Source organism: Lepus europaeus, chromosome 1 (assembly GCF_033115175.1).
Source record: "Lepus europaeus isolate LE1 chromosome 1, mLepTim1.pri, whole genome shotgun sequence".
NCBI lineage: Eukaryota > Metazoa > Chordata > Mammalia > Lagomorpha > Leporidae > Lepus > Lepus europaeus.
This window is the reverse complement of record NC_084827.1, coordinates 121952913-121977567: the sequence shown is the minus strand read 5'-3', so window position 1 is coordinate 121977567 and position 24655 is coordinate 121952913. Positions and strand designations below refer to the sequence as shown.

The 24655-nt window shown below is 41.9% G+C and overlaps 1 protein-coding gene across 1 annotated transcript in view; it reads left to right on the top strand.

Annotated features, from left to right (window-relative positions):
- The window catches only part of CCDC141 (coiled-coil domain containing 141), a 202317-nt gene that overhangs the window by 66928 nt on the left and 110734 nt on the right, over positions 1-24655 (top strand). The window contains exon 6 of the mRNA XM_062188558.1: positions 10015-10131. Coding sequence (XP_062044542.1) covers positions 10015-10131 — 117 coding nt within the window. The remainder of the gene's footprint in view (positions 1-10014; positions 10132-24655) is intronic.

The window sequence follows — 24655 nt, the reverse complement described above, 5'->3', positions numbered from 1 at the left end:
TTAAATTAGTACTCATAAGAGAAAACATACAAAGTGTTAACATTAAGCTTGTTGGCCAGCGCTGTGGCTCACTTGGCTAATCCTCTGCCTGTGGCACTGGCACCCCGGGTTCTAGTCCCGGTTGGGGTGCCGGGTTCTGTCCCTGTTGCTCCTCTTCCAGTCCAGCTCTCTGCTGTGGCCACGAAGGGCAGTGGAGGATGGTCCAGGTGTTTGGGTTCCTGCACCCGCATGGGAGACCAGAAGGAGGCACCTGGCTCCTGGCTTCAGATGGACGCAGCGCCGGCCATGGCGGCCATTAGGGGAGTGAACCAACGGAAGGAAGACTTTCTCTCTCTCTCACTGTCTAACTCTGCCTGTCAAAAAAACAAACAAACAAACAAAACCAACATTAATCTTTTAAACACTGTCTTACATAAGACCAAAGTAAGTCTGAATTATTTTGGTCATGTTAGTATTTAATAGTTCAGTCCAGTTAGAAATGTAAATGACTTTCGAATCACTCAGGTTAAAATTTGTCACAAAATTTAATTTTTTAATTAGAATTTTCTCAAAAGCATTATGGCAGTAGATATAAAGTATCTTACTGTTTTTATCAAAGAAACACATGATTTTAAAAGTAGACATCACTTCTAATTACCATGCATGCTAATAACCACTGCTTCTTTCTGTGGCATTGAAGGTCACACGCTGGTTATAGAGGGACTCTGGTGTAGATGGCATGGATATTACTTCCAACCTGTATATTTACTAGCTAGGAGGCTTTAGGTAAGTTTCTTGGCCTCTGTGACTCAATTCCTTTTTCTGTAAAATGGGGATAATAATAGTATCTACCGATGGTATTCTTTTTTGCAAAAATAACTAAGATTATATATGAAGTTACTTTTAAAAGTTCATAGAAAATGAAATGAAAAAGTTTATTTCAGTGCAAATTTTTTTTTTTGATATCCTACATGCTTTTTAAAAAATATACTTCTTCCAAGAACTTTTTGAAGACTTCTCAAGTATAAAAAAAAAAATGCTTAGCTATGTGGTAAGCACTCAAAATGTGTTCAAATGTTTGTCAGGTCATGTCACAACATACCAGTCTCTGAGCTTTCCCAGATAATCACTGCACATGAAGTCCTGCTTTTTGGTTGGATCCCCACACCAGTTTTCCAAAGCACTGATAATCCTAGCTTTCCAAAATGTTCTGATGTGGAGGAGGAATAAATGCCATTCATGGCTTGGTATTCAACCTAGTTTACTCAAAATATCAGCTTTATCTATAGGATAAGGCTAAAAATCCATTCTCTCCCCCACAACTTTCTTCATTCTTTAGCTCATTTATATTTATTATAGTTGACTACTTTTTCATTAAATTTAGTTGTCACTTTTTTGTAGACTGTTCAATTGAACTGGTGACTTACCTTCATTTTGGCAAGCCCCTAAATCAGTTGCTAAGGGGGATATGAGACACATGCTATAACTAAATGGATTCTCAGAAGTAGTGAGTGTGGCCTCTGGGGAAGGCTCTATAAGTATCACACCCTCTGTGTGACAAAATTAGCTGTTCCCTGAGGCTGGTGTTTGACACAGCAGCGAAGTTGCTGCTTGGGATGCCTGCATTGCACATCAGAGTGCCTGGGTCCATGTCCAGGTTCTGCTGCTGATTCCAGCTTCCTGCTAAAGCACACCCTGGGAGGCAGCAGGTGATGGCTCAAGTCCTTGGATTTCTGCCACCCATGTGAGAAACTTGTATTGAGTTCCAGACTCCTGACCATGGCCTGATCCATCCCTGGCTCTTATGAGCATTTAGGGAGTGAACCAGTGAATGGAAATCTCTCTCTAAATGGAAGATAGATCTCTCTGTCTCTGTCTATTTTTTTCGGCCTTTCAAATAAAATAAAAATAAATAAATACAAATTCCAAAATTAGCTGCTGCTGCTTAAGTCATCTACTGAGTCCCTGGGATGCCTCTGCACTTCCTCCCACCTCCATATGCTCATCTGTTCTTTTGCTCCTTTTACTAGAGATTGTTGGCTTTCCTTTCCTCTCCTCTTCAACAGTGCCACTATCCAAAACTCCTCTTCCCTCATCACCACAGTCTCCAAAGATCAGCCAAAAGTCCATACAATTTTAATACATTTTGTAGGAAGATTCCCAAATAAACAAAACACATGGCACACTTTAAAGACACAACATCATTATAAATTTTAGCAGTTATTTATACAATAGGTTCTAGCTCTAATTTCTTCTCCAAACAACCAGGGGCTTGGGCCAAAGATTCTGTAGAAAGACTATTAAACTGCATGAGCTAAGAACTGTGATGGTCATGTGAAAATATCAACCTTTGCCCTACAGGTACCCCTAGAATGCACTCCCCTCCTTACCAATGGGAGTATAATTGGTTCTAGATCATTTAGGGTAGAACTCTATGTTATTTTGGTAGACCTATGCCTTAGATCTGTCTTTGGCATGGGAGCACATTGCCAAGACACTGAGTGAAGCTGTGTTTCTTTTTGTTGAGAAAACTACCACTGCTTGAAGGAATTGCTTCCAGTGAGTCAAAAGTTATCCTAGAAATAGAACAGGTTCAGTGATGGCTGCTGTCCTGGGTTTCCATGGAGCTAAACACCTTTCCATCATTACTTGGTTGGAAGTAAAGAGTCCACCTAAAGTCACATGGGAGTTGACAGCAGTGTTGGGAAGGGAGGAATCCCTCTGGCATTTTTCTTGAAATATACATGTGAGAAGTGAAATTACACATTGACAGAAAAAAGAATAATTAAATATATAACATAAGTCCAGACATGGAGAAAGATTATCTGTGAAGCCATTTAGGAAATAAATTTTGCCTTATAACAAAACATATATTTTTGCTTTTCTGTTACCCATCAACAGAGAATCTAAGATCTGCTACAACCTTCCAGTTGACTTCAGTAATTCACAGAGGGCTCCCAAATTCTATAGAAAAGTGTGACTATTTTCCTCCTGGAATCTTGAGAATAATGCAATAACAGATCAAAAATTAGATCAGTCTTTCAATATATCTGTTTTTTAAAAGATTTATTTGAAAGTCAGTTACAGAGAAAGAGAGGGAAAGACACACACACACACACACACACAATCTTCCATCTGTGGGTTCACTCCTCAGATGGCTGCAATGGCCAGGGGTGGGCCAGGCTAAAGCCAGGAGCCAGGGGCTCACCCAGGTCTTCCACATGGGTGGCAGGAGCCCAAGCACTGAAGCCATCTTCTGCTGCCATTCTCACGCCATTAGCAGGAAAGCTGAATCAGAAGTGGAGCTGCCTGGACACCAAGTGGCACTCATATGGGATGCAGGAGTCTGACGGTGACCCACTGTGCCTCAACACCAGCCCCCCCCCCTACAATATATATAAAAAGAGAAACCCAATCCACATTTTTAGCAGTAATTATTCTTTCTTTCTCTATTTTATTTTATTTTTTTTTGACAGGCAGAGTTAGACAGTGAGAGACAGAGAGAAAGGGCTTCCTTTTTCCATTGGTTCATCCCCCAAAGTGGCTGCTACAGTTGGCGTGTTGTGGCCGGCATGCTGCGCTGATCTGAAGCCAGGAGCCAGGAGCCAGGAGCCAGGTGCTTCCTCCTGGTCTCCCATGCAGGTGCAGGGCTCAAGGCCCTGGACCATCCTCCACTGCACTCCCGGGCCACAGCAGAGAGCTGGACTGGAAGAGGAGAAACTGGGACTAGTACCCGGCGCCCGCACTGGGACTAGAACCCAGTGTGCCGGCGCCGCAGGCAGAGGATTAGCCTATTGAGCCATGGTGCCGGCCCTTTCCTTCTCTATTTCAAGTCCTCTAGTGTAAGCGTCAGCTTTTCTTCCACTTCTGTATGTTAGCACCCAGTGGTGCAAATGGATATTTGAAGTCTGGTGATTGTTCAGTTAAGACACAGCACATTTCACTGGGTTGCCTAATGCAGAATAAAAAACAGACTTCTATGCTATAAAAAAGTGAAAAATCCCTATATTTTATGGGTGCTGGAGTTGTTATAAGACTAACATGGCTTCCAAATCAAAGGAGACGTTAGAACTGGCATCTGTGAACATCAACTCTAATTGAAAATATTCATATGTGTGAATTTTTGGAAACTGGAAGTTTCCCCATCAAAAATTCTCCAGTTAAGAATATATAAATAATAGTTGCCTTCACCTCCCCCTGCCCCACATCTTTTCTTTTTTGGTCCCTACTAGTAATTGGTTATTTGGCGAGATGTGTTCTGCAAGTGGAAAAGGAAACAAAAAACTTTGAAGAAATTATCATCATCCCTGAAGCATTTCTGTTCGGTTGTTTTGGATTGCTTGCTGTTAGCTTGGCTCCTCCAACGTGGTTTTAAATAAAGATCAGAAAATAAGATCCCAACTCAGATTGCAGAACAAATTGCAGAAAGAGAGCCTGTGGTGCTTTTTGGCATTCGGTTACATGGCTTGGGGCTGCAGCAGAAGTTCACCTTTTTGCCCCCTGAGCTGTTTATCCTTGACCATCAGAGAGCATATTTTATTGCTTGCTTTCCTCATGTTAGTCCCGTCTTTAGCACGTATCACCTGGGGACTGGGATTCTGCCCATGCTTGCTACAACCTCTGCCCCCAGCTGCCCTGTTCCTCTCAGGCATTCTCTCTGATGGGTCTGACCCAGGCATCTATTATCTACTCTCAAGAAGTATTTTCATGGAGCCACCACCACTGGACACACTGGGTACAAGGTAGAATTAGGTTTCTATTGCCATAGCCTTGCATTTTGGTTTTTTAAGAATACAGACGAATAAGAATTACCTCTCTTCTCAGGATGCTTTGCTCTGCATATGGAGATGATGGGAAGGAAAAATCTGGGTAGGGAAGCATGAGTTCTGACCATGGCGTTTCTGTCCCATTCATGGCACTTTTCTCTTAATGATTTTGTGAGTCTGGGCAAATTGTGTAACCTGTCTGCGTCTCATTTTCCTCACCTGTTGACAAATGCGAATGTCTCCATGTCAGGAGGTCGTAACGATCGGATGAGGTAGCATTGTCTACTGCCTAGAAGAGTACCTTCTGGCTCTTTGTGAAGGGTGGGCTTTGACTTCGTCCTCCCCTCTTGTCTCCTAGCAGGGGTGCCGGATGGGAGTGGGGGGCCCAAAGCCCAAACTAGGCCACAGCTAATCTCTTCAGTCTTCCTGGTTGTTCCTGCATCTAACCTGTGCATCTTGAGTTCCCTGTACCCGCAAAAACCATACCAGTCTTGTCTAATCGGATAAAGAAAAGGAAGGTGTTGTGAGGGGCATCCCTTTGTTACCTCTGCTTTCTCTAAAGCTATTATCCTATCCTTAGCCAATGAACTCAGCCAGTGAACTTCTTTGAAAGCGCCATCAGTTCTACATCCTCTCCCTCCACTCACTGGTCCACCAGGGCTCCCTAGTTTGTAATTCCTTCTACTACTCCTCTGAATTCACCATTTTAAATTGTCCTGAATTAAAACTCAGTCCATAAATCCACATTTAATAAAGATGTTGTAAACATACTTGAATAGCAGAACCATTGCATGAAAACATAATGCAAACCAGCTATGTGATTTCATATTATAGCCACATTAAAAAAGTAAAAAATATTTAAAAAGTTTAAAAAACTACATAAAAAATGAAAAAAAAATCTTGTTTAACCTAACACAGCTAAAGGATTATTTCAGCAGGTAATCTATTCTAACATTCTTATTGAGATACTTTCATTTCTTTTTTTTAAGATTTGTTTATTTATTTGAAAGAGTTGCACAGAGAAGGAGAGGCAGAGAGAGGTCTTTCATCTGTTGGTTCACTCCTCAATTGGCTGCAACAACTGGAGCTGAGCCCATCCAAAGCCAGGAGCCAGGAGCTTCTTCTGGGTCTTCCATACAGGCTCAGGGGCCCAAGGACTTGGGCCATCTTCTACTGCTTTCCCAGGCCACAGCAGAGAGCTGGATTGGAAGTGGAGCAGCCAGGACTCGAACTGGTGCCTACATAGGATCCCTGCACTGCAGGCAGTGGCTTTACCTGCTACGCGACAGTACCAATCCCACTTTCACATCCTTTTACACTAATTGTATGAGCTCTGCTGTGTGCTTTTATATACTTAAGCTTTATTATACTTAGAGCCCAATTCAGTTTGGACTAGTCAAATTCCAAGTACGCATGGCCCTGGGTAGTTAGTGGCTGCAATATTGGACAGTGCAGGTCGATAGCATTTGAGAGAATTTTCCCTAGATTCTTCTGGAACTTTCAAGGCAAATCTTGGTTTTTACTGAATGCCCTCAATTGCATCTTCGCTGACTTTGCTTTCTCTTTCTCTAATCACCCTCTGATAGGTGTAACCTCCATCCTCTTCCCCCAAGTGAAAGATCTGTCCCACTTCCCTACCTTAGTTCTACCTTCTCTGGACACGGAGTACCTAAAATGTCAGATCAAACTGATGGTGTGACCATGAGCACATTGTGTAAGTCAAGTGGAAAGGTAGGGAGTGGTTAGAAGAAAAATGTTCACTTCCCACTTTAATCCACCATCGTGCAGTGAAGCAATTCCCAGTGCATGCTTTGAATGGTTTTTGGTCTTCCTTTCCACATCCCTTCAAACCACTGCTCTTATTTTCATCCTTCTGCAGAGACCATGTTACTGAAATGTCCTGCTACATTTCTTACTGTACTTATCACTCAGGCTTTTGGACAGCAGCTGATATAATCTAAAAGCTTCTTAAAAAGTATGCTTAGAATATCTGTGCAGCTGTCTGCGGTAGCTGCTTGCGGATGCAGTGACTGATTTACTGGGTGGCGGAATATTATGGCTGCATGCTCTGGGTTATTTAGAGTGTCTGACTTAGCATCAGAAAAACTCCGAGAGCCGATTTTGTGTGCATCCCACACCATCTATGGTAAATCTGATCTGCGGGGCTGCTCCTGTGTGTGAATGCCTCGTGATGACATGTACCACCCTCAGAAGAATCTGCATACTCTGAGTCTTACACCGACTTGTTTTCATGTTTCTTTCCAGGGTGAATTTGGTAGTAAAAGTGTGTGGCTCTGGAGGCTCCACAGGCTTTAACAGAGAGGTGAACAGGATATGCTGAATACCGTCATGGTGCTGGAACTACATTCTCTTTTAGGGAATAGCTTGCCTTACAGGAATAGTATCCATTGGGGGTTGATTGTGTATCAGACAAATCCAGGAGATGAGGTCAGTGGTCATTTAAAAATCAGAACAACTCAGTCCTTCCCTGTTTTCATCACCATGAGCATATGTTGGATGACGAGTTTTTGAATCACGGAATTTAATAGGATCATCTGTGGGTTCAGGTTTCTCACCTGTTTTTAGAGATTAGTGAACACCTGTTGGCACTCATTTTTCTTTCACTTGGATTCTGTGTTAACTTCCCCTATTAAAGCATTCTTGAGATTTCTAGGTCTCCTACTTTAGTTAAGAATAAATAAGACACTCCCAGTATTTAATACACTATCTCAGAAATGTAGCTATATTCACGATCCACTTTAATTGAAGGAAACCCTTAAATAATTCCTCTAGTTATGCTTTAATATGGGCACTCTGCATTACTTGTGAGAAATTGTGTTTTAAAAAATTACATAAATTAGGGGGCCAGCGCTGTGGCGCAGTGGGTTAATGCCCTGACCTAAAGCGCTGGCATCCCATATGGGCGCTGGTTCGAGACCTAGCTGCTCCACTTCCAATCCAGCTCTCTGCTATGACCTGGGAAAGCAGTAGAAGATGGCCCAAGTCCTTGGGTCCTTTCACCACCGTGGGAGACCCAGAAGAGGCTCTTGGCTTCGGATCAGTGCAGCTCCGGGCATTGCGACCAATTGGGGAGTGAACCAGTGGATGGAAGACATACCCCTTCCTCCCTCCCTCCCCCCCCCCCCCCCCCCCCCGCGCCTCTCCCTGCATCTCCATACCTCTCCTCTCTCTTTGTGTGTGTAACTCTGACTTTCAAATAAATAAAAGAAATCTTTAAAAAATTACATAAATTAATCAAAAATGTTATACTTCTTGATAAGCACTCGCTGTACATGCTAATATGTTATATATCACCTAGTTCTAATTGGGATACCAGAAAAAGACACTATCTTTAAATAATTGTCAATACATAAATACTCTAGGTAAGAGGATTGGCTTGATGATTTGTGTATGATGCATGGATTACTAAAAATTCTAAAGACAGTGACTTGCCTGCCATAGTAAAGTGAAATGGTGCACAGTCACCATTGTTCTGTTCTTTGCACTGATGGTGGGCTAACATGCTGATTAGCAATGGCCTCCAGTTAGTCGAAGGCTTGCTCTTCTTACTGCTTATTCATGCTAGCAAAGCTAAGAGTGGTATGGGTATATTTATCTTAGTCAACTTCGTGATATCAGCCCTGTGGTATCCTCTAATCTTAGTGAGCCTCTAACTTCTATGGGGTGTGTGTGTGTGTATGTGTATGAGATGTAGTGTGCATTTATTGTAAGCAACCTAAGATCGAACTTAGATTCCTTCCTAGCCACCTGCTTCACACATTTCCCCATGTTAGGGGACTTCAGGAAAACTCTGAAGCTATTGCAGGGCGGACCACATAGGGTGGAGAGAGATAGTTTGTCAGTTTTGGCATAAGCTCATCATTTCGAATGGGCATTTCTCAGGTTTTAAGTTTCTGCCTCTGCCAACAGGGCTGCAAGACTTTGGGGTACTCAGACATGGTAGCAGGACATAGTGGGAAGAGCATGGGTGTTAGAATCCTGTAGATGTGGGGATAAATCCCATGTCTACCACTTGCTATATGGCCCTGGATAGGCTGCATAGCCCCTCCAAAACTCAGTTACCTCCTCTCTACCATGATGATATCATCAACTTGTTACAGAGTTGTTGAGAAAAATAAAAGTGATATCCAAAAAGCAATGGGCAGACCGTCTAGATTAGTTTCGTGAGAATCAATAGCTGTGAAATGATTCTGAAGACAATGTGCTATACAGTATTTGAGAATATAACTCCATGTCTTTTAATTCGGATATGGAATCTGCAATCAAGAGTCCCATGTCAAGTTATGGCATCCCTTTAAAATGTGTGATTTCTTTCAAGTTTTTTGCAATTTGTTGTTTTAAAACACTGTGGGTGGAATGTATTGTCACTCAAATCTGTGAGTGTGAGTCATGCCCTTGAGCAGTTATCCATGCAATTTTAATAACTTATCCTTTTATTTTCTGAGTAGATTCCCAACAGTTATAGCAAAGTACATATCTTTGCATTGCCTCTTTATAATAGAAAATATAATTCTGTTTAATATCACATGAGTCTATAGAACTACACTCAGATTCATGTTTGTGTCCAGGAAATAGGACATGTTTTAAAAGAATGCATGGTGTGGGGGGCCAGCGCCGTGGCTCACTTGGCTAATCCTCCGCCTGTAGCACCGGCATCCCAAATGGGCGCCGGGTTCTCGTCCCGGTTGTCCCTCTTCCAGTCCAGCTCTCTGCTTTGGCCTGGGAGGGCAGTGGAGGATGGCCCAAATGCTTGGGCCCTGCACCCGCATGGGAGACCAGGAAGAAGCACCTGGCTCCTGGCTTTGGATAGGTGCAGCGCGCTGGCCATAGTGACCGTTTGGGGAGTGAACTAATGGATGGAAGACCTTTCTCTCTGTCTCTCCCTCTCACTGTCTGTAACTCTGTCAAATAAATAAATAAAAAATCTTTTTTTTTTAAAAAAGAATGCATGGTGTATAGACTGCTGGTTATATTTAGTTCTTTGTTAGGAGACTTTGAATTATTTTCTTCATTTCAATTAATATACTGAGCAGATAACTCATTTTTATGCTTTTCTGGTCTAAATTTTTTTCTCTTATGCATGTGGAGGTTGAAATGAAAAATAAAAAAATATATTTAGTATGTGAGATTTATTTATATAGAAAGAAATTAAGGTAGCTTAAGTTTTTGAAAAACAGGAATTATTCCTGAATTTTTAGTCACTTACCACTGACCATTTACATTTTGTCTCTTTTTGTTTCTTACCTAGGTTACTTGTTGGTTTCAGAAAACCATAAGAGATTTACAGGAACAAAGTCTAGGTTCATCACTTTCAGACAACGAGGAGCTAATTCGCAAGCATGAGGAACTTGTCATAAAAGCAAAGGTAAGATACACATTAAGAAATAGTTGGAAAATGCATGGGCTTCTCTTGAATATGCATCTGTGAGCAATTCAGAGAACAAAAACTACAAAAACTTCTGTTTGATTTACCCACTATTTATGTAGGAAAGATCCTGCTAGGATTCCATAATACTACTGCCCATGCTTCCAGCATAATAATAAAGAAACAGCAGTTTCCACAACAATAACCGTATTTTCTGAATAGTTACTATGTGACAGGCACTGTAATAAATACACGAGATGCTTTGTCTAAATTTTCACAAAAGCCCTAAGTGGTAGGCATTATTTTCCTTGTTTTATCAATGACTACAGATAAACAAAACAGAGGCTTAAAAGGTGTGGTGAATTTGACTAATGTAGTATTTACTATCAGCAAAGTTTGAATTCTGTTCTTTTTGTTTGTTTGTTTTTGTTTTTTTTTATTTCATAAATGTGAATTTACAAAGTGCAACTTTTGTATTGTTGTGGCTTCCCCCCCCCCCCCCCGCCCCGCAACCTCCCTCCCTCCTGTGGCCCTCCCCTCTCCCTCTCCCATCCTGCCCTTTGAGTTTCATATTCAATTACCTTCATATACTGAAGATCAACTTAGTATATACTAAGCAAGGATTTCAACAGGCTGCATTCACACAACCGCACAAGGTATAGGGTATTGTTCGACTAGTAGTGTTTTTAAGTTTCATAGTAAAACACATTAAGGAGAGAGATCCTACGTGGGGAGCATGTACCCAGTGACTCCCATTGTTGATTTAACAATTGGCACTCTTATTTATGAAGTCAGCAATCACCCGAGACTTTTGCTATGAGCTGTCTAGGCTATGGAGGTCCCTTGAGTTCACCGACTCTGAACTTGTTTAGTCAAGGCCGTGTCACAGTGGAGGTTCCTTCCTCCCTTCAGAGAAAGGTGCCTCTCTCCTTGATGGCCTGTTCCTTCTGCTGGGGTCTTGTTCACGAGGATCTTTCATTTAGATTGTTTTTTGCCACCGTGTCATGGCTTTCCATGCCTGTGAGACTCTCATGGACCTTTTAGCCAGATCCGAATGTCCCAAGGGTTGATTCTGAGGCAGGAGTGCTGTTTTGGGCATTTGCCATTCTGTGAGTCTGCTGTGTGTCCTGCTTCCCCCGCAGGATCATTCTCTCCCTTTTAATTCTGTCCTTCATTATTTGCTTACACTGGTCTTATTTGTGAAATCTCTGACACATACCCTATCTTTTTGATTGGTTGTGTATTTATACTTATCACTTTACCAAGTGCGCTGGCATTGGTACCTGCCTCCTTGGTAAGGTTGAGTTGAAATCCCCTGGCACATTTCTAGTTCTACCATTGGAGGTAAGTCCGAGTGAGCATGTGCCAACCTATATATCTCCTTCCTCTCTTATTCCCACTCCTATGTTTAACAGAGATCACTTTCCTGTTAATTTTAAATGCCTAAGAATGATTGTGGATTGATTACAGAGTTCAACCAGTGGTCTTATGTAGAACAGAGCAACCACAACAACAACCACAACAACAAAAATACTAAAAGGAATAAAATAGTACATTGTTCCTCAACAGTCTAGACAAGGGCTGATCATGTCATTGTCTCTCATAGTGTCCATTTCACTTGCCATCGATCAGGGAGAACATATGATATTTGTCCCTTTTGGACTGGCTTATTTCACTCAGCATGATGTTTTCCAGCTTCCTCCATTTTGTTGTAAATGCCTGGATTTCATTGTTTTTTACTGCTGTATAGTGTTCCATAGAGTACATATCCCATAGTTTCTTTATCCAGTCATCCGTTGATGGACATTTAGGTTGATTCCATGTCTTAGCTATTGTGAATTGAGCTGCAACAAATATCGAGGTGCAAATGGCTCTTTTTTTCTCCCCTTTAATTCCATTTGGGTAAATTCCAAGGAGTGGGATGGCTGGGTCCTGTGGTAGTGCTATATTCAGGTTTCTGAGGACTCTCCAAACTGTCTTCCATAGTGGCTTTACCAGTTAGCATTCCCACCAACAGCGGATTAGTGTCCCTTTTCCCCCACATCCTCGCCAGCATCTGTTGTTGGTTGATTTCTGTATGTAAGCCAATCTAACCGGGGTGAGGTGAAACCTCATTGTGGTTTTGATCTGCATTTCCCTGATGGCTAGGGATCCTGAGCATTTTTTCATGTGTCTGTTGGCCATTTGGATTTCCTCTTTTGAAAAATGTCTGTTAAGGTCCTTGGCCCATTTTTTTATTGGGTTGTTTGTTTTGATTCTGTGGTGTTTTTTGATCATTTTGTAGATTCTAGTTGTTAATCCTTTATTTGTTGTGTAATTTGCGAATAACATCTCCCATTCTGTTGGTTGCCTCTTCACTTTCCTGACTGTTTCCTTCGCTGTAAAGAAACTCTTCAATTTGAGGTAATCCCATTTGTTTATTTTATCTCTGATTATCCGTGCCTCTGGGGTCTTCTCCAGGAATTCTTCGCCTGTTCCAATATCTTGAAGGGTTTCCCCTATGCTCTCAATTAGTTTCATGGTATCACGGTGCATCTCTAGTTCTTTGATCCATGTTGAGTGGATTTTTGTATAAGGTGTAAGATAGGGGTCTTGATTCATACTTCATACTTCGACATGTAGACATCCAGTTTTCCCAGCACCATTTGTTGAAGAGGCTGTCCTTATTCCAGGGGTTGGTTTTAGGTCCTTTGTCGAATATGAGTTGGTTATAGATGTTTGGATTGATCTCTGGTGTTTCTATTCTGTTCCATTGGTCTATCCCTCTGTTTTTGTACCAGTACCAGGCTGTTTTGATTATAACTGCCCTGTAGTATGTCTTGAAGTCTGGAATTGTGATGCCTCCGGCCTTATTTTTATTGTAAAGGATTGCTTTAGCTATTCTCGGTCTCCTGTTTCTCCATATGAATTTCAGCATAGTTTTTTTTCCTAGGTCTTTGAAGAATGACTTTGGTATTTTGATTGGTATTGCATTGAACTTGTAAACTGCTTTTGGGAGAATGGACATTTTGATGATATTGATTCTTCCAATCCATGAGCATGGCAGGTTTTTCCATTTTTTTGTGTCATCTTCTATTTCTTTCTTTAGTGTTTTCTAATTTTCATTATAGAGGTCTTTGACATCCTTGGTTAAATTTATTCCAAGATACTTTATTGTTTTTGTGGCTATTGTGAATGGGATTGATCTTAGAAGTTCTTCCGCGGCCCTGGCATTATCTGTGTATATGAAGGCTGTTGATTTCTGAGAGTTGACTTTGTATCCTGCTATTTTACCAAACTCTTCTATGAGTTCCAATAGTCTCTTATAGGAGTTTATCGGGTCCCCTATATACAGTATCATGTCATCTGCAAATAAGAATAGTTTAACTTCCTCCTTTCCCATTTGTATCCCTTTAATTTCTTTTTCTTGCCTGATGGCCCTGGCTAACACTTCTAGGACTATATTGAACAGCAATGGTGAGAGTGGGCATCCCTGTCTGGTGCCAGTTTTCAATGGAAATGCCTCCAACTTTTCCCCATTCAATATGATGCTGGCCATTGGTTTATCATATACTGCCTTAATTGTGTTGAGGAATGTTCCTTCTAACCCCAATTTGCTTAGGGTTTTCGTCATGAAAGGGTGTTGTATTTTGTCGAATGCTTTCTCTGCATCTATTGAAATAATCATATGATTTTTGTTTCTCAATTTATTAATGTGATGTATTACATTGATTGACTTTCAAATATTGAACCATCCTTGCATACCAGGGATAAATCCCACTTGGTCTGGGTGAATGATCTTTCTGATGTGCAGTTGGATTCGGTTTGCCAGAATTTTGTTGAGTATTTTTGCATCTATGTTCATCAGGGAGATAGGTCTGTAGTTTTCTTTCTCTGTTGTGTCTTTTCCAGGCTTAGGAATTAAGGTGATATTGGCTTCGTAGAAAGAATTTGGGAGGGTTCCCTCCCTTTCAATCATTTTGAATAATTTGAGAAGAACTGGGGTTAGTTGTTCTCTAAATCTCTGGTAAAATTTGGCAGTGAAGCCATCAGGTCCTGGGCTCTTCTTTTTTGGTAGTGCGTTTATTACTGATTCAATTTCTTCCATGGTTATGGGTCTGTTTAGATTTTCTATATTTTCATGGCTCAGTTTAGGAAGGTTGTATGTGTCCAGGAATCTATCCATTTCTTCCAGGTTCCCCAATTTGTTAGCATACATCTCTTTGTAGTGGTTTCTAATGATTCTTTTTATTTCTGTTGTGTCTGTTGTTACATTTCCATTACTATCTTTGATTTTACAGATTTGGGTCTTCTCTCTCCTTTTTTTGATTAGTTGGGCCAATGGTGTGTCGATTTTGTTTATTTTTTCAAAGAACCAGCTCCTGGTTTTGTTGATCTTTTGTATTGTTTTTTTGGTTTCAATTCTGTTTATTTCTTCTTTGATCTTTAGTATTTCTTTCCTCCTGCTGGATTTGGGCTTGACTTGCTGCTGTTTTTATAAATCCTTGAGGTGCATGGAGAGTTAATTTGTTTGATTCCTTTCCAGCTTCTTGATGTAGGCACCATTTGCTATAAACTTTCCTCTTAGCACTGCTTTTGCTGTGTCCCACAGGTTTTGATAGGTTGTGTTATCATTTTCATTTGTTTCTAGAAAGCTTTTGATTTCTCTTTTAATTTCTTCAATGACCCACTGTTCGTTTAGGATCATGTTGTCCATTCTCCATATATTTGCATATGGTGTAGAGATTCTTGGGTTGTTGATTTTGAGTTTCACTGCACTATGGTCTGAGGAGCTGCATGGTATAGTTTCAATTTTTTTGAATTTGTTGAGGCTCCCTTTATGGCCTAGCATATGGTCAATCCTAGAGAATGTTCCATGTACTGGGGAGAAATATGTGAACTCTTTGGCTGTGGGATGGAAGGTTCTGAAGATATCTATTAGGTCTATTTGGTCTATAGTGTCAATTAACTCTGTTGTTTCCTTGTTGAATTTCTGTCTGGTTGATCTTTCTATTGGTGAGAGTGGGGTGTTGAAGTCCCCTGTTACTATTGTATTTGAATCTATATCTCCCTTTAAATCCTTTAGTAATTCTTTCAGGTAGCCAGGCGCCCTGTAATTAGGTGCGTATACATTTATAATAGTAATGTCTTCCTGTTGGATAGATCCTTTAATCATTATAAAGTGCCCTTCTCTGTCTCTTTTAATAGTTTTTATGTTACAGTCTATTTTGTCTGATATCAGGATGGCCACACCAGCTCTTTTTTCATTTCTGTTAGCTTGGAGTATCTTTTTCCATCCTTTCACTTTCAGTCTGCGAGCATCTTTGCTGATAAGGTGTGTCTCCTGAAGGCAGCATATAGATGGATTCTCTTTCTTGATCCAGTCAGCTAGTCTATGTCTTTTGGTAGTAGAATTAAGACCATTCACATTCAGTGTGATTACTGAGTACTGTCTTTTCCCATTCATGATTCCTGAAATGAGCTGTTTATGTATTTTGAACTTTGTTTGTAGGTTACTCTACATTCGCTTTTTTTTTTTTGTAGTGAAGTTCTTGTTTTTGTATTTCTGTGTGCAGCACGTCTTTGAGCAAGTGTTGTGGGGTTCGACGTGTGGATACAAATTCTTTCAGTTTCTGTTTGTCTTGGAAGATCTTTATTTCCCCTTCATTCATAAATGATAGCTTTGCAGGGTATAGTATTCTAGGTTGGCATTGTTTGTCTTTTAAAACTTGAAATATATCATGCCATTGTCTCCTTGCCTGTAGTGTTTGCGATGAAAAGTCTGGGGTGAGTCGGATTAACTTACCCCTGAATGTGATTTGTCATTTTTCTCTGGCACATTTTAGGATTTGTTCTTTGTGTGTCACTGAGCTGAGTGTTGCCACAATGTGTTGCGGTGAATTTCTCTTCTGGTCTACCCTATATGGAGTCCTGGATATATGTTGAATTTGGCTGTTGTTATCCAGCCAAATTTGAAGTTTTCTGATATTATTTCATTGAAAACACCTTCCAATCCATTCTCTCTTTCCACCCCTTCAGGAACTCCTATTATCCGAACATTACACAGTTTGATTGAATCTTGTAGGTCTCCGACCATATTTTTTAATTTTTTAATTTCTTCTTCTTGCATTTGAACTGACTGTATTATTTCTGGAAGTTTGTCTTCAAATTCTGATATTCAGTCTTCTATTTCATCTGTTCGATTTCTGAGGGATTCCACGGTGTTTTTTATATGGTCAATTGAGTTTTTCATTTCCAGTATTTCATTCTGGCTTCTCTTTAGGATCTCTAATCCTTGGGCTTGTTTTTCATTCAGCTCTTGACACTGTTTCTCATTATTTCTAAGTAATCTGATTATTAATTTTCTGAATTCTTTTTCTGGCATGGTTTCAAATTCTTCTTCTTCAGCCTCTGTTATGGTTGGTTTAGTCTGCTCCATTGGCGAGTTTATATGTTCTTCTGTATTCTTATTGTGGGTTTTTGTTTCGTTTTTTGGCATTCTGTCTGGGTGGTTTTTCTGGTTGATTTCCCTCTGCTATAGACTGCTGTGAGTCTGTACCAGTATCCAGTGTTAGCAGGCTGCTCTGCCTTCAAGAGTTTGTTTATTTCTTTTTTACTTATTTTTGTTTGTTTTTATTTTATTTATTTATTTATTTATTTTTGTAGCTTGCGTGGGTTTGTGTCAGGGCTTTGAGGTGCCAATCTCCGCCCCTTAGGGGCCGGTTTCCTTGTTCCTATGTTTGCCCTTACGTGTCTGTGCCTGGGGTTCGTTGGTCAGCCACTCTCTCTCACTGCACCTCCTGTGTGAGGAGTGTCAAGTAGCTCCAGACCACCTTTGGACTCCGCCCCTGCTGCTTCCCCCTTTGGAGCGGAGGCCAGCCTCCTTTAGGCCCAAATGTAAACAAACAGGATGGCTGCACTCTGCCCGCTACAGCTCTGATTGTGGGTTGGGCGGTTCCTAAGGATCCTGGTGTTTTTGATCCCTCAGTTCGCCCCCTGGATCCTGCTCTCTTCCTGCGGGCACTATTCAGATTTTTTTTTTTTTCTGGTAACTTGAGTAGACTGGCTTCAGGGCTTTGAGCTGCCCTCCCTCGCTGCCCGCCCCTGCACAAGGTGCTGTGTTGCTCCACTCCACCTTTGGGCTCCTCCCCGAAGGTTAGTGTGGCAGGGAAGCAGCTCTCCTTTAAGCCCGAATGTAAACAAACAAGATGGCTACTTCCCACCCGCTGCAGCTCTGATTTGGGGGAGGGATCCTGGATTGTTTAGTCCCTCAATTAGTCCCCCTGAATCGCGCACTCTTTCCGCAGGTGCTTCTCACTCTGTTCCATTTTCTATTTCCTCCCTCACTCGGTCATGTGTGTCTCAATGTCCGTCCCAGGGTGGGTTGGGGGAAGGGCGGCGGCGGCTGGTGCAGTGGTGCCTGATGAGCGCCCTGTCTCACCTCAGTTTCCAGAGCTCCCCTTTCAGTGCTGGCACGTGGATTCTGTGGCTGGGCTCCCGCCTCTGCGGCTGGGCTCCGGTGGCTGGGCTCCCCACAGCGGCTGGGTTCCCCACAGCAGCTGGGCTCCAGCGGCGGCTCGGTGGGGCTGGGCTTCCACGCAGTGGGCCACCTTGCTCTCCCCGTAGGTCCTCTGTGTCATATCCACTAGATCCGGGAGAGTTTCCTCTGCAATTTTTCCCTGAGCCTTTTTCTGAGGCTACAGTAACTCCACTTTTATTGAACTATCTTTTCCCAGACTATTGGTGCGGGCCCTCACTATTCTGCCATCTTGGCTCCGCCCCACTATAATCATCGAATTCTGTTCTAAATTTTGTCTAATTCCAGGGTCCAGGTGCGATAACACTTTCAGAGTAAATTTTTCCTAGCTTTCTAAAAATTTTTTCTATACTAAACTGATAGCACACTATCAGTTTTATGATTGCTGGGGATGATTAGATTGCTGTTCTTATTTATATCTCCCTGGTTTATGATTTGCTTCAAGTTTCTTGCTTTTGAAGGAAGTAATGGCTACCAGCTGGGTAACCGCTAGTAGGTGTGTGGCATGTGCAAAAATGCAACTATCAAGTGCTGAAAAGAAGATGAACAGTGCGGCCAGGTTGCAATGCCTGCTCTCTCCACTGTGGCTTATTGCTCAGCCGTTCCCTCCTCCGCACGTGTGCACCTGTACCTGCTTTCCACAGTTCTGTCCACATGCTCCACACTGACTGGAGAGCAAACAGAAGTTTCTCAGAGTCGAGGCAGTGAGCACTGAGCACTTTAATCGCCATCAAGATTTAGAGAACTTCATATGTCCTGTAGCGTTGGTGGTTGGAAGCTTGGACAACAACAGGTCAATACTATTGGACAGTCATTGAAAATAAGGAAGATAAACCAAATATTCACGAGTGTGGGAGGGTGGGAGTTGGCACTTGGCAGGGAGACAGTAGACTGACTTATTTCAATCTCCTTGGAAGGTTCATGGCATTTTCTGTTTTGTTTCTGTTTCCTGCTCCTATTGGGACACTGTCAGGTGTCATAGGTATTAAAAGCATTTTGAATATTTAATTGGTAGGAGGTACAGTTCCAAAAGACTGTGGATCCAGTAGTGGCTGATCACTCATTTTTCATGTTTTTGAGATAATTCACCACTTGGCTTATCAATTTAGGAGGTTTTTGTTATTATGGAAGTTCTGTAGCAGTTATTCTTTGACTAGGAAACTCGTGTTATCTGTGAGATCTCTCTCAAAATCCCCAAATGCTAAGATCAAAGATGACCTTGTGCATTGGGTGAACTATGTCCATAGGAGTTGCATAAAATGGCTAATTCCTTTAAAGAGAACAAACAAAAGTGGAATATTCACATTAGACATGACCTGGGCATATTCCTTGGAAGTATGGAGTTGTTAAGGTTTCTTACAGCGCTGGGAGTGGTCAGGGTAGAATATTTTTTAGTGGATGACCTCAGCTCTCGCGGGGCACAGTTGCTGTCATAGGTTATAGTTCATATTTGATCCTGTGATGGGTTTAACTAGAAAACCATATCAATATTCTTTCCCTTATTTTTCTTAAGTTGTAAACATAAGGCCTGGAAGGAAGAATTTTTAGTGGCTATTTTTTAGAGTAGTTTTAGGTTGTCAGAGAAACTGAACAGGAGGTATAGAAATTTCCCATAATTCCTCCTACAGCCACACATGGCCTCCCCCATTATCAGCAGCCTGCAGGGAAGTGGAGCATCAGTTGCAGTGGATCGTTCTAAGCTGACAGATCCTTGTCACCCAGTCTGTGGGAGTTGTAGCACGTCCCGTGGGTTTGTGCAAATGCATGATGACCTGTATTCCTCATTACAGTCTCATGCAGAATAACTGCACTGCCTTGAAGGTCCTCTGTGCTTTGCATGTTCTTCTTTCCCTCCATCCCTCCACTCCTGGCAGCCACGAATCTTCTTACTGTCTTCCTGGCTTTACCTCTTCCACCCTGTCATTTAGTTGGAAACACACAGTATGCAGTCTTTTCAGATTGGTTTCTTTGTTTTTAAAGATTTATTTGATTTACTTGAAAGTCAGAGTTACATAGAGAGAGGGGAGGCAGAGAGAGAGAGAGAGAGAGAGAGAGAGAGAGAGAGGTCTTCCATCTAATGGTTCACTCCCCAATTGACCGCAGCGTCTGGAGCTGCGCAGATTCGAAGCCAGGAGCTTCTTCTGGGTCTCCCATGTGGGTGCAGGGGCCCAAGGACTTGGGCCATCTTCTACTGATTTCCCAGGTCATAGCAAAGAGCTGGATTGGAAGAGGAGAGCTGGGTTTCGAACTGGCACCCATATGGGATGCCGGCGCTGCAGGCCAGGGTTTTAACCCGCTGCGCCACAGCACGGGCCCTAAGATTGGTTTCTTTCAATTTTCCCATGTCTTTTTATAGCTTGAGAGTTCATTTTTGTTCAATGCTGAACCATATTCCGTTGTCCAAATATACCAGTTTATTCATCTATTCACTTGCTGAAGAACATGTAGTTGGCTTCCAAGTCCTGGCAAGTAAGACTAAAGTTGTTACAAACATCCATGTGCAGATTGTTGTGTGGACATAAGCTTTCAGTTCATTTGAGTAAATACCAAGGAGTTCAACTGCTGTATCATGTGGTTAGGGGATGTTTAATTTTGTTAGAAATCATGGACTTTCTTCCAAAGTGACTACTATTTTGCATTCCCCAGACAGTGAATGAAACTTCCTGTTCTTCAACAGCCTTGCCAGCTTTTGGCATTGCCAGTGTTCTAGATTGTAGCCATTCTTATAGGTCTATAGTGGTATCTCCCTGTTTCAATTGTATTTCCTGATGACATATGACCTGGGACATTTTCTTATATACTTATTTGCCTGTATATCTTCCTTGGTGATGTGTCTGTTAATGTTTTTGGTTCATGTTTCAGTCAGGTTTTTTTCCCCCTTTTCCTGCTTAGAAATAATTGTAAAAACTATTTATTTGAAAGGCAGAGTTACATAGAGGGAGAGACAAAGAACAATCTTCCATCCAGTGGCCCACTCCCCAAATGGCCACAATGGCTGAGGCTGGACCAGGCCAAAGCCAGGAGGTAGGAACTCCATCTGGGTCTCCCACATGAGTGGAAGGGGCCCAAACACTTGAAGCATCTTTCAGTACTTTGCCAGGCACATTAGCAAGGAGCTGGATCAGAGTTGGGAAAGCTGGGACTTGAACTGGCTCTCATATGGGATGCTGGTGTTGCAGGTAGTAGCTTAATCCACTGCCATAACACTGTCCCCAGAAATAAATTTTAATAGCATACTTTTTATTATATAAAATATACTTTAGAAAATTTCAGCGCTATAATGAAAATATATGCTAATCCCTCCACCAAAAGATAAGCATTGTAATTACTTTTTCACATTTCTCTTCAATCTTTCCACACACAACCTTAGAAACACACAGTGCTCAAGTCATGTTTTCCAACTGCATTTAAAAGTTTACCCAAATTGGGGTTGACATTGTGGTGTAGAAGGTTTAATTACTTCCTGTGATGCCAGCATCCCATTTGGGCACTGGTTTGAGTCCCTGCTGCTCCACTTCTGATGAAGCTCTCTGCCATGGCCTGGGAAAGCAGCAGAGGATGGCCCAAGTCTTTGGGCCCCTGCACCCACGTGGGAGACCTGGAGGAAGCGCCTGACTTTAGCCTGGCCTGGCTCTGGCTGTTGTGTTCATTTGGGAGTAAACCAAAGGATGGTTCATTCTCTGTAACTCTATCTTTCAAAAAAAAATTAATAAATAAACCTTTAAAAAGATTAAAAAAATTTATCCTAAGTATTTTCCTGTGTAATATCCTTTAGCTGAAAAGCCCTCCATTATATGTATGGAATTCACATTACAGTTGTACACATTTTATTTTACAAAGAATTTAAGCCACATAAGATCCAAGCAGATATTGTATAAAAGGAACTAATTCCGGATAAACACCCTGTGTTCCAGACACGTCTGTCTGCTTCCTTTGGAGTCCTGCACTACCCAGGACCCCATGTAGAAGCTCAATGTGTTCAGCTCATTTTCAAGTCAAGCTGTGCTTAGGAACCGAGGTAGAGAAACTTGATCTACAGAATCCTCAAGACCAAATTTTCAAAAAAACAACTTCAGCACCGTGAGTTAAAAAGCAGCCTTCCAGAGCCGGCTACAAGGAATGGGGCTGGGCTGGAGGAAACAGCAGCACTGCTGGAAAGTAGAGACTGTGCCCTGCTCACCTCCGTGACCCCGCACCTAAGACGGTGTGCCGTGTGAAAAGGGGGTTTGGTGAACACCTGTATATTAGGACCTTTGGCCATGAAGAACAAACATTCACTGAGTTTTCCTTCCCGGTTCCTGGGTGGCTTTGGATGATCACTTAGCCTCCTGTCAGCCACCTGTTATCTTTTAAAACAATTTTGTGCCCCTCAGACGTACTTTTTTGTTGCTGATTTAGTTAATTTTTATTTATTTGAAAGGCAGAGTTACAGAGAAAGAGTTTCCATCCACTGGTTCACTGCCTAAATGGCCACAATAGCTGGAGCTGTGCCAGGCTGGAGCCAGGAGCCAGGGGCTTCTTTAGGTCTCCCACGTGGGTGCAGGGGCCCGAGCACTGGGGCCATCCTCTGCTGCTTTCCTAGGCCGTCAGCAGGGAGCTGGATCAGAAGTGGAGTGGTCGGGACGGGAACTAGCACATTGTAGGTGATGGCTTTCCCTCCTAAATTTTTTTTATTTACTTACTTGACAGAGACAGATAGCGTGCACAAGCTCCCATGACTGATCACTCCCCAGATACCTGCAATGTAATACGTATTCAGTTACGCAACTTTTGATTGGATATCTTAGCGCTACAGCACTGCTGACACAGCCCTCACGCGAAGTCACACCTGCGTGCACCTGAGTCGCTGCAGTTGACCTGGCTGCATGTGGCGTTTCTCAGAAAGCCCCCTCCTCCCTGCTGGCCCCAGAAGGCCCCTGTTCCAAAGCCTCTTCCATTTTTGCTTTGAGTCCTGGAGGAGAAGGTCCCTGCCACAAGGCAGTGTGGACGCTCTGCGCTGATGCTTTGTGACTGTGAACTTCTCCCCATTCTTTATCCTTCCTGACCCCTGATCTTCCACTTCCCCCTTTGCCATCCGGTCCTCTTGCCAGGTGCTTCCCTGCAGCCATCACACTCAAGCCCTTCATAACTTTTCCACTCCTCCTATTTACTGTTCATCCTTATATGGTAAGCTATACGTTATTTATATATTAAATTTCTTGCCTGTTCACTAGATCAATTTTGCTTTCCCTGGGTTGGGTGTTTCAGTTTGTTGCTTGTGCTGATCAAATGTTGTTTTTCCCAGTGAGTTTTTACTCCCTTGGGATATCAACATCATTGACTGGCAAGGGGTTTGTGTTGGCAGGGAAGGCGATGTAAGAGTTGATATTCTAATTTAGGATTGGGCCAGAATTTCAAAGAATCCAAGCCCAACTACCATAATCCTAAATGTTAAAATCCTGAAAGATCAACATCTTGGAAATATAATTTTGGAAAAAATAATTTAAAAATTAAAAGATATTTATTTGCATTTTAATTTTTGAAAGGAGTTAATACATTTGCTTCTCAGGATCCAAGCAAATGCATCACAATTACTACCACACAGTTCTCACACAACAGATTCCGTATAGTTCACAGATACAATTCCAAAAGCATAATGAAACTTCTTTTTCTCCCTCCCTCCCTCCTTCTTTCTTTTTAAATTTTTGAGTTAACATTTTTAATTTACAATAATGTCAAATGCTTAATGCTTCACTAAATAAAGAGTTCAACAAGTAAAATGACTCCCCTTCAGCAGGAATACAAGTGAGGGATATAAACAATAATTAAATAAAAACATGTCTGTCCCACTCATATTCAGTAAATTTTACAATAATCACAGATCATTAAAACTGTAGTTGTATATCACATTTAAACATTGGTTTGACAGAGATATAAAAGAAAATTTGACAAAAGTATATTTGCAGCAATACTTACGCACAGGCATTTCTTTTGTCTTGCCAACTTTTTTTCCTTTTTTAAATTTGGCTCCCACATATAAGGGAGAACATGTAATATTTGTATTTCTATGTCTGACTTGTTTACATTTTTAAAAGGAGATGTATTTTAAAAACATGAAAACAACACTTCACAGGCCACTTCCAACAATAAAATAGCATGATAACATATTTTCTCAAGCATAAACACTCAAGTATACTAACAAGAATCACATAAGTGTAACATTACAGACAGACGGATCGTATTAGTAAAGAAATACATCAAAATGTGAACCATGTAAACTCGCATCACCATGGTTGGTGATTGTGTGCCCTCAGCGTTCTAACTGCAGTCATCTGGTATACCTCAGTCTTTTGACAACTTTGATCAAAAACCAGGATAACCAGCTCACCACTGCATATGCAGCTGCTCTAAGAACTGAGATCTTGACAAATTTTACCTTTCATCAATGCAGCTAGACGAGAAGGGTATCTCTCCATTTGTTGAAGAAGCCGGCGGTGAGATTCTCAGCCCTCGGCCTGTATCCTGGGGATCCGGGATGCTGCAGGTGCAAATCCTGGAGTCCAAAGGCCTGTGAGCCTAGAGCCCTGATGCCCGAGGCATTGGAAGGGAATTATGTCCCCCAGGTCTCCGGGGAGACAGATCAGCCTTCTGCACGTGCGCTGATAGACTTGCTCACCTCTCCTGGAAGCACACTCAGACACCCCAAATGATGCCTTTCCAGGCTTCTGGGGGCTTGTTCTGCCTAACGCAATGCAGATGCCCTATGTACAACTTATCTCTTCTTTCCTGCTCTGGATTTGGCTTCCCACCCTCTTATTTGCATTTTTTCCTCCAATATGATTGCTGTTTGAGGGATTTTGGCTTTCAGGATTTCAGCATCAGCTATTTTAATTTTGGGGGATTTTAGACTTAGGATTTTTGACCTTTCAGTATTTCAACACGAGGGATTATGGTGTTTGGAGTTGAATCTTTTGGGATTATGGTCAGCACTGTTCTGACTGGTCCCTTCTGGGTGAGTAGGGGGAAGTG